We start from the raw sequence: 10,828 nt of genomic DNA, 5'->3' as shown, positions 1-10,828 counted from the left end.
TGAATTGTTGTCATCAGTGAGCTTAGTGGAAGCCAGTCAGAGACTCACCGTTAGAAAGGGATGCCTCGTATTCTGCAGGACTCGGCTCTCTGTGACTGTGTGTGCCACCTCATCCTATGGGGACAAACACACATTTGGTGGGACAATAACACACACAGCAGTTTAGGCTACACACCAAATAACTACAATAGGCTACACACAGTTTAGGCTACACACAGTGGCAAGAAAAAGTATGTGATCCCTGGTTTTCTGCATTAATTGGCCATAAAATGTGATCTGATCCTCATATAAAAGTCACACGTACAGACAAACACAATGTGCTTAAGCTGATAACACACAAACAATGTTAATCTGTCATGTCTTTATTGAACACACCCATTGAACATTCACAGCGCTGCTAGTAGAAAAAGTAAGTGAACCCTTGGATTTAATAACTGGTCGAACCTCCTTTGGCAGCAAAAACCTCAAGCAAACGCTGTCGGTAGCAGCGGATCAGACCTGCGTCATGTTCAGAAGGAATTTCGTTTTTTTATCTTGCTTGCTAGGCGCCGGTGGTCCTCAGGCCTCTCCTCGGGGGCCCCCGGGTGCCTCGTGTGCCTGGTCTGTTCCTCCACTGGGGCACCTGGTTTGGCTAGCCAGGTGCGGGGCTATTATGGTCTGTGCTTGGTTGGCTGGGCCGGGTGTGCTGGTGGTGGGGCGGGTCGGGTGTGTGGGGCGGCTGGGGTCCCCTGGGGGGGAGGGGTTTGGGGGCCGCTGCTGTGCGCTGGTAGGCAAACTGGTAGTAGTCGCTCTATGAGTAGAGGGCTGCAAGGGAGTTTTCCTGGATGCTCAGTGTACAGGTTTACAGGTGTACAGGTTTACAGGTTTTTTACCCTTGCCTGCTTGAGTGTTCTGTCATCATGTGAAACGCAATGAGTCACATCTTGTGAGGAATGCAATATACAAATAAAACTTTGAAACTTTGATTTGATAACAATGTTTTCATGTTGATATGCGGTGCCCTTTTTACACCATACGTAGTGCTGTGTGTTCTTCTCGAATAATTCAAGCTTAGTTTCATCCCTTAGTCTACAAAACACTTTCCCAGTAGCGTTGTGGAGCGTCAAGGTGCTCTTTGGCAAACTTCAGGTGCGCAGCAACGTTTTTCTTTTGGAGAGCAACAGACACCATGCCTGTTCAATGTTTTATGTATGGTAGACTCACGAACAGAGATGTTAGCCGGTTCCAATGATTCCTTAAAGCCTTTAGCTGTTACTTTAGGGTTCTTTTTTTACCCCATTGAGCATTCTGCCTTGTGCCTTTGGAGTCATCTTGGCTGGGCGGAGAGTAGCCACAGTAATAAATCGTTTCCATTTAGAGACAATTTGTCTAACTGTGGACTGAAGAATAACTCTTTGAGATTCCTTTGTGACCCATCCCAGCTTTATGCAAATCAACATGTTGATCGTAGGTCTTCTGATCGTAGGTCTTCTGAGATGTCTTTTCAACGAGGCGTGGCTCACATAAGCAGATGCTTCTTGTGAAACTGAAAATGTTTCAGCGTTTTTTACAAAGTCTAAATATCTTTCACCCACACCTCCAGTCTTGTTTCATTGATTCGACTCCATGTTTGCTAACTCCTGGCTCTAATTAAATTAGCTTTTGTAGAAGTTATTAGCCTAGGGGTTCACATACTTCTTCCAACCTACACTGTGAATGTTTGAATAATGTATTCAATATACAAGAACAATACAATAATTTGTGTGCTATTAGTTAAAGTTATATATTTGCTGTTGCTGATTGTAGATGTCTCTGTGTTGTGGTTCCCATAACAATGTTGATTTGGAGTTTAGAATGTGGCTGTGCTCCTACTTCATGAGCAGTATTATATTGACAGTAACTGATATGTTTTCTTTTGGGGCAGTGGCGTAACGAGTCTGCACTGGGCCCTAATGCAGATGGTCAGAGTGGCCCTAGGATGGTCAGAGTGGGCCCTAGGATGGTCAGAGTGGGCCCTAGGATGGTCAGAGTGGGCCCTAGGATGGTCAGAGTGGGCCCTAGGATGGTCAGAGTGGGCCTAGGTAGCACGCGATTTTTTCTGATACTTTTTGTGCAATTCATGCCTCGCTTACAACAAGTTTTCATTAGCCAAAATAAATAATAGCCTAGCAAAGGGTGCGCTTTCCATGAGAGAGAGAGAGAGATTGCTCATTATTTACGTGGTCCAACTCTCTCTCTCACTCACACACACACACACACACACACACACACACACACACACACACACACACACACACACACACACACACACACACAGCTCAGCTCCCATTGGCTCCCACATAACTGGAACCCTGTATCTACTGGTTAATCTGCACAGCGGAGCAGCATGAAAACTAACACAGATCATGAACATACTGGTGACGGCGCACCACACACACATTAACAACAGTCACATAAATAATATAGAATAAATATGAGCTGGTTCTCACGTTCTCCTCCAGGGGTGAGTGGCGGGAGCAGGGTTAGGGTTAGCCTAACGTTAGCTGTAGCTAGGTGGCGTCTTTTCCTCAGCGGTGGTTTTCTCTATTTTAGGGAGTTTTGAATCTTTTTTTTCTTTTTTTTCTTTTCTTTTCTGAAATCCACTTGGATGCCTGGGCATCATTGGTTCTCTCTCAGTGACTGTTCTCTAGCTAGCCTGTTTCTCTCTGTGACTGTTCTCTGGCTAGCCTGTTTCTCTCTGTGACTGTTCTCTAGCTAGCCTGTTTCTCTCTGTGACTGTTCTCTGGCTAGCCTGTTTCTCTCTGTGACTGTTCTCTGGCTAGCCTGTTTCTCTCTGTGACTGTTCTCTGGCTAGCCTGTTTCTCTCTGTGACTGTTCTCTGGCTAGCCTGTTTCTCTCTCAGTGACTGTTCGCTAGCTAGCCTGTTTCTCTCTGTGACTGTTCTCTGGCTAGCCTGTTTCTCTCTGTGACTGTTCTCTAGCTAGCCTGTTTCTCTCTGTGACTGTTCTCTGGCTAGCCTGTTTCTCTCTGTGACTGTTCTCTGGCTAGCCTGTTTCTCTCTGTGACTGTTCTCTGGCTAGCCTGTTTCTCTCTCAGTGACTGTTCTCTGGCTAGCCTGTTTCTCTCTGTGACTGTTCTCTGGCTAGCCTGTTTCTCTCTGTGACTGTTCTCTGGCTAGCCTGTTTCTCTCTGTGACTGTTCTCTGGCTAGCCTGTTTCTCTCTGTGACTGTTCTCTGGCTAGCCTGTTTCTCTCTCAGTGACTGTTCGCTAGCTAGCCTGTTTCTCTCTGTGACTGTTCTCTGGCTAGCCTGTTTCTCTCTGTGACTGTTCGCTAGCTAGCCTGTTTCTCTCTGTGACTGTTCTCTGGCTAGCCTGTTTCTCTCTGTGACTGTTCTCTGGCTAGCCTGTTTCTCTCTGTGACTGTTCTCTGGCTAGCCTGTTTCTCTCTGTGACTGTTCTCTGGCTAGCCTGTTTCTCTCTGTGACTGTTCTCTAGCTAGCCTGTTTCTCTCTCTGTGACTGTTCTCTAGCTAGCCTGTTTCTCTCTGTGACTGTTCTCTGGCTAGCCTGTTTGAATGTGGTGGCGCAGTCAAACACAACCCAACATTTTACATTTTTGAACATCAAATCACCCAGCATTAATCCTAATTGAAATTTAATTTAGAAATGTAACATTGAGGTATTAGTATCAATTGATATTCTCAGTGCTGCCTGCATACATGGTAGTTACGCCACTGTGTTGGGGCATCATGTCTCTCATGGTCATTGGCAGCGATAGAGAACAGCCCCGCCTCACTACTGACTGCTGTTACAACACAGGGCTGATAAGGAGAGATGAGTTGGGATAAAACTCTATAATACTCAGAACTGTTGGGATGTGTGATGATAATACTCAGAACTGTTCGGATGTGATAATTCTCAGTACTGTGATGACAATGTTTGGGGCCATTGGGTTACCTTAGGCAACCTTTGGATTTGGTGCAACCTGTAACCGGCATGGAGCTGGCGGACTGGGTCTACATAAAGAACTGCAGTACAACCCAGCCTCTTCCAGATCCTGCTGACCACTTAACACAGCTAACAAGTGTGAAGGACAGGAACGCTGGACCCACGTCCCCCCCCCCCGGAAAACCTGGTCGGCCCCCTGAAACCCTGCGCCTTGCTTGGTTCTATGTTCTTTTTTTCATTTTTTTAACTTCATTTTTTCCCCTTAGAATGATAATAATATATCATATTATACTATAGAATGATCATAGAATGATACAAATGAGAAAAACAAATTAGTGAAAAAAAAATGAAAAAAAAGAAAATAGTATACTATGTTCTTTCTTTCATTTATTTTACTTAAAATTGTTCTCTTAGAATGATAATAATATATCATATTATACTATAGAATGATAGAATGATCATAGAATGACACAAATGAGAAAAACTAATTAGTGAAAAAAAATGAAAAAAAGAACATAGTATATACTCATTTTAATAATTTAATTTTAATTATATACCCCTATATATACTATAAAAATAACAAAAAGAACATAGGTTTCCCTCTATCCTAGGTTTCTCTTTATATCCTAGGTTTCGCTTTATATCCTAGGTTTCTCTCTCTATCCTAGGTTTCTCTTTATATCCTAGGTTTCCCTTTATATCCTAGGTTTCCCTTTATATCCTAGGTTTCCCTTTATATCCTAGGTTTCCCTTTATATCCCAGGTTTCCCTTTATATCCTAGGTTTCCCTTCATATCCTAGGTTTCTCTGTATATCCTAGGTTTCTCTTTATATCCTAGGTTTCCCTTTATATCCTAGGTTTCTCTTTATATCCTAGGTTTCCCTTTATATCCTAGGTTTCTCTTTATATCCTAGGTTTCCCTTTAAATCCTAGGTTTCTCTTTATATCCTAGGTTTCTCTCTCTATCCCAGGTTTCTCTTTATATCCTAGGTTTCTCTCTCTATCCTAGGTTTCTCTCTCTATCCTAGGTTTCCCTCTCTATCCTAGGTTTCCCTCTCTATCCTAGGTTTCCCTTTATATCCTAGGTTTCTCTTTATATCCTAGGTTTCCCTCTCTATCCTAGGTTTCCCTTTATATCCTAGGTTTCCCTCTCTATCCTAGGTTTCCCTCTCTATCCTAGGTTTCCCTCTCTATCCTAGGTTTCCCTTTATATCCTAGGTTTCTCTTTATATCCTAGGTTTCTCTCTCTATCCCAGGTTTCTCTTTATATCCTAGGTTTCTCTCTCTATCCTAGGTTTCTCTCTATCCTAGGTTTCTCTCTCTATCCTAGGTTTCCCTCTCTATCCTAGGTTTCCCTTTATATCCTAGGTTTCCCTCTCTATCCTAGGTTTCCCTCTCTATCCTAGGTTTCTCTCTCTATCCTAGGTTTCCCTTTATATCCTAGGTTTCCCTTTATATCCTAGGTTTCCCTTTATATCCTAGGTTTCCCTCTCTATCCTAGGTTTCCCTCTCTATCCTAGGTTTCCCTTTATATCCAAGGTTTCCCTCTCTATCCTAGGTTTCCCTCTCTATCCTAGGTTTCCCTTTATATCCTAGGTTTCCCTTTATATCCTAGGTTTCTCTCTCTATCCTAGGTTTCTCTTTATATCCTAGGTTTCTCTCTCTATCCTAGGTTTCCCTCTCTATCCTAGGTTTCCCTTTATATCCTAGGTTTCTCTCTCTATCCTAGGTTTCTCTTTATATCCTAGGTTTCTCTCTCTATCCTAGGTTTCCCTCTCTATCCTAGGTTTCCCTCTCTATCCTAGGTTTCTCTTTATATCCTAGGTTTCAAAACGTCTCTGAAGACTTGGATATCTGGATATCTCAGTACGGTGGTTCTATGTTCTTTTTTTCATTTTTTTAACTTCATTTTTTCCCCTTAGAATGATAATAATATATCATATTATACTATAGAATGATAGAATGATCATAGAATGATACAAATGAGAAAAACAAATTAGTGAAAAAAATGAAAAAAAGAACATAGTATACTATGTTCTTTTTTTCATTTTTTTTTTTTACTTAATTTTTTCCCCTTACAATGATAATAATATATCATATTATACTATAGAATGATAGAATTATTATAGAATGATACAAATGAGAAAAAAAAGAGTGGAAAAAAAATGAAAAAAAGAACATAGTATACTATGTTCTTTCTTTCATTTTTTTTTTATTAAAATTGTTCTCTTAGAATGATAATAATATATCATATTATACTATAGAATGATAGAATGATCATAGAATGACACAAATGAGAAAAACTAATTAGTGAAAAAAATGAAAAAAAGAACATAGTATACTATGTTCTTTTTTTCATTTTTTTTACTTAATTTTTTTCCCTTAGAATGATAATAATATATCATATTATACTATAGAATGATAGAATGATCATAGAATGACACAAATGTGAAAAACAAATTAGTGAAAAAAATGAAAAAAAGAACATAGTATACTATGTTCTTTTTTTCATTTTTTTTACTTAATTTTTTTCCCTTAGAATGATAATAATATATCATATTATACTATAGAATGATAGAATGATCATAGAATGATACAAATGTGAAAAACAAATTAGTGAAAAAAATGAAAAAAAGAACATAGTATACTATGTTCTTTTTTTCATTTTTTTTTTTACTTTATTTTTTCCCCTTAGAATGATAATAATATATCATATTATACTATAGAATGATAGAATGATCATAGAATGATACAAATGAGAAAAACTAATTAGTGAAAAAAATGAAAAAAAGAACATAGTATACTATGTTCTTTTTTTCATTTTTTTAACTTATTTTTTTTCCCTTAGAATGATAATAATATATCATATTATACTATAGAATGATAGAATGATCATAGAATGACACAAATGTGAAAAACAAATTAGTGAAAAAAATGAAAAAAAGAACATAGTATACTATGTTCTTTTTTTCATTTTTTTTTTTACTTTATTTTTTCCCCTTAGAATGATAATAATATATCATATTATACTATAGAATGATAGAATGATCATAGAATGATACAAATGAGAAAAACTAATTAGTGAAAAAAATGAAAAAAAGAACATAGTATACTATGTTCTTTTTTTCATTTTTTTTACTTAATTTTTTTCTCTTAGATTGATAATAATATATCATATTATACTATAGAATGATAGAATGATCATAGAATGATACAAATGAGAAAAACAAATTAGTGAAAAAAATGAAAAAAAGAACATAGTATACTATGTTCTTTTTTTCATTTTTTTTTTTTACTTAATGTTTTCCCCTTAGAATGATAATAATATATCATATTATACTATAGAATGATAGAATTATTATAGAATGATACAAATGAGAAAAAAAAATTAATGAAAAAAATAACATAGTATACTATGTTCTTTTTTTCAGACATGCACTATTCGAGGGGACTCCACTTCTGTGGAGAATTGTGTCTGAGAAGGTCACAGTATGACAGTAGTCGTGTTTCCATAAACCATTTTGATTCGCATTTTGAAGTATATCGCATTAGACATTTTATGGAAACGGCTTAATTAAAATAAACTTCCTCTTAATCGCACAAAAGTTTGTAGGTGGTTTTTGCCGTATGCGAATCAGAGTTAATACGCATAGAGTTGGAAACAGGTTTGCTGAATAAACTCTGACGTAGCGAACATTCAACTCACGTGACTCAACTGTCTCCTTCGTCTCTGGACAGTCTGCAACGTGGCCGATGCTTCTGACACGCAAGAATTATTATAACTTTCCCAAGTGAAACTAATTCCTGAATTCCTGTCCATCTAAGGCTAAGTGCCTTACTCAAGAGCACACTAGTGGTGGTGTTTCAGGCGGAATTTGAACTCACAACCTTCCCGATCACCAGTCCAACTCACTATCCACTAGACCACCCCTACCATCACACACTGTGAGGTATCTGTGTCTGGTACCACTGCCTGCATCATCCCCCATGCATTTTGTGTGAACATTGATAAGAATATAATACATGTCAGATAAGAAATCTGTCTCCCCTCACAACTATAGGATAGATGACACTATACACTGAATGCTCACCTTAGCGATGATGACTTCTTTGCGCAGGATCTTCATGGCGTAGTACATCCCTGTAGCCTTTTCTTTGACCAGAATAACTTTACCGAACGTGCCCTTCCCCAGCAGCTTCAAGTAGTCAAAGTCACTCATGGTCTGTGGGGAAATATAGGAGAGGACAAGAACAAGCCATGAGTATGTATGTTACGGTACATGTGGGAATACGGTACATGTGGGAAAACTAGGGTTAGGGTTAGGTGCTAGAGTGACTTGGTACATGCTGGCATGTCTAACCCTAACCCTAACCTTAACCCTAACCCTAACCCTAACCCTAACCCTACCCCTAACCCTAGCACCCTAGCACCTAACCCTAACCCTAGTTTCCCGCCATGTACCGTAACACGTCTAATTCCAGGGGAGAAGGGAGGGAACTTCACATTGACAGCAGTGAGCAGTGATTTGCATGGGAGGTGTTTGAAAAAACACAAATGAAAAAGAGATAGATAATAGGGATGCACCAAAAGTTCGGCCACCGAAATTATTTGGTGCTGTTCCAATAACAGTGCTGCTCCAACCCCTTCAGGGCTTGGTACCTTTAAATAATCTACACCTTTCTTCATTTGGCACTTTTATAGACAGTTGTTACCAAGTGGTTCACACAACATTTTTAAAAGAAAAGGAAAACAGGCAGTTAAAAACCCAGTTGGACAGACTAGACTACGTTGTAACTAGGCTCCAGGTTACTGGCGAACAACACTGGTCAGACTTTGACAGGAACAATGCTGACCACTTTGTTGCGGGACTTTGACATGGCGACTTCCATCTCCTCCATGGCGCTGCAGTCACTGGGGGAGCCGAACTTGATGTCCATTGGCTCCTCCTCCTCCCGCGTCTTCAGCCCGTTGGCCACAGCTTGGATGGCTCTCATCCACTCCTCCCTGGGAGAGACACGAGGGAAGGTCAGGGGTCATTAAGACAACTTTGGCTGGCATGGTGCTAGTTTATAGGCACACATATGATGTGTGTGTGTGTGTGTGTGTGTGTGTGTAGTGTGTGTGTGTGTGTAGTGTGGGGATAGGGAGTGGCCACTAATCAGGTCAATTACAGACCTCTGAAAGTTGGCAAGGAAAATGCAAGTTTGAAAACTGACTGTTTTTAGGAGGCTGGGAACACTGTTCACAATCTTCCTCCAAAACAACAACATCTCTTTCAATCCCTCTATGGTTCAATATGTTTGATTTCTTAAGTACACAAGAAAGTGCAGCTTGGCAATGGCAAGAAAAACGTCACCACCAGCAGTACCGTGCTCACCTCTCCTCGTTGCTGTCCACGTGGAAGGTAGTATAACCCTAACCATGCTCACCTCTCCTCGTTGCTGTCCACGTGGAAGGTAGCATAACCCTAACCATGCTCACCTCTCCTCGTTGCTGTCCACGTGGAAGGTGCGCTCGATGACCGTGGTCCACTGTAGGCAGCGGATGACGAACGTGTTGGGCCTGGGCCGCTCTGTCTTCATCAGCTGACACTCTACACACACACACACACACACGCGCACACGCACACACGCACACACACACACACACACGCCAGGCAGACAGACAGACAGACAGAGGGAGATTAAATAATTAAATAATTTTGCCATTTAGCAGACGCTTTTATCCAAAGCGATTTACAATTACGAATTACAGGGACATTCCCCCTGGAGTAACTGAGGGCTAAGTGCCTTACCCAAGGGCACACTAGTAGTGGTGTGGTTTCAGGCGGGATTTGAACTCACAACCTTCCGATCACAAGTCCAACTCACTATCCACTAGACCACCACTACCCCCCAGGGTAGATTAGAGAGGTGTTGAAGAATATTCTATTTCACACTGAAATTCACACTGCCTGTGTCCCTGTTCTCCACCCTTCTCCCTCAAGTGTCTCTCACACCGACCCCATGCTTTACATCCACACAGGGGAGGACACAAGTGCACATGACATCAGAGCAGTGACATCAGAGGGCAGCCACTGTGTGAGCAGCATCAGGAATCTCACCTCACCCACCAAGCCCCATCCTTCCCCTCCAGGAGTTAAACAACATACCAACATAACAACATAACAACATACCAATATAACAAACAACATAACTGCATACCTGCCACAGAGAATAAACTACATACCTGCTACTGAGAAGTTGTTGAGGGGGGGGAGGCTGTGGTCGGACATCTCTGGTTTCTCCTTGTAGCCGATGAAGGAGCCGTCACTCTTCAGGATGAAATACCTGGGCCTCCAAGTCTTAATGTACTCGCCTGCAGAGAGACAGACACATGAGCGGACACAGGGTTTATGTTTGACCGATTCTGAGTAAACCGGACCAGACGGTATCCTAGTGGGTCATACGAGGGCAAAGACCGCGAGTCGTCTCGACTTGTGGCAAAAGAAGTGTCAGACCTCTGGAGGGCCCCAACACCTAGCAGTGACTACATCTCCGGTGAATTCACCCCGGAGGAGTTCGCTGCTGCCCTCCAGCATCTAAAGCCAGGGAAAGCTCCGGGGCCTGATTCCATCTGCCCGGAGCTTATTCTCCATGCCGCACCCGCCTTGAAATCCTGGCTGAGAGCGTTCCTCACTTCCTGTTTGCGCCAACTCAAGATTCCCAAAATCTGGCGAAGAGCCCTAGTTGTTGCGATCCCTAAACCGAATAAGCCTGAAGGGGACCCTAAGAGTTACCGTCCCATCTCTCTGTTATGCATCCCCTTCAAGATCCTCGAGCGTCTCATCTACGCCCGCATTGAACCAATTGTCGACCCGCTGCTCCCACGTGAGCAGGCCGGGTTCCGACGCGGGAGGT

General features: G+C 41.4%; 1 protein-coding gene across 1 annotated transcript in view; it reads right to left on the bottom strand.

Moving 5' to 3' along the window:
* LOC308174070 (RAC-beta serine/threonine-protein kinase-like) overlaps positions 1-10,267 on the bottom strand; it is a 15,229-nt gene extending 4,962 nt beyond the window's left edge. Inside the window, exons 1-5 of the mRNA XM_080549123.1 lie at positions 10,158-10,267; positions 9,411-9,522; positions 8,783-8,933; positions 8,020-8,151; positions 49-114 (exon numbers count right to left, since the gene is read on the bottom strand). Coding sequence (XP_080405249.1) covers positions 49-114; positions 8,020-8,151; positions 8,783-8,933; positions 9,411-9,522; positions 10,158-10,203 — 507 coding nt within the window. The 5' untranslated portion in view covers positions 10,204-10,267. The remainder of the gene's footprint in view (positions 1-48; positions 115-8,019; positions 8,152-8,782; positions 8,934-9,410; positions 9,523-10,157) is intronic.
* Positions 10,268-10,828: the final 561 nt, after the last annotated feature.

The sequence above is a fragment of the Nansenia antarctica genome (genome assembly GCF_963989245.1).
Source record: "Nansenia antarctica genome assembly, chromosome: 19".
Classification (NCBI taxonomy): Eukaryota; Metazoa; Chordata; class Actinopteri; order Argentiniformes; family Microstomatidae; genus Nansenia; species Nansenia antarctica.
Note: the sequence above shows the minus strand (reverse complement) of the source record. Positions and strands in the feature narration are given on the sequence as shown.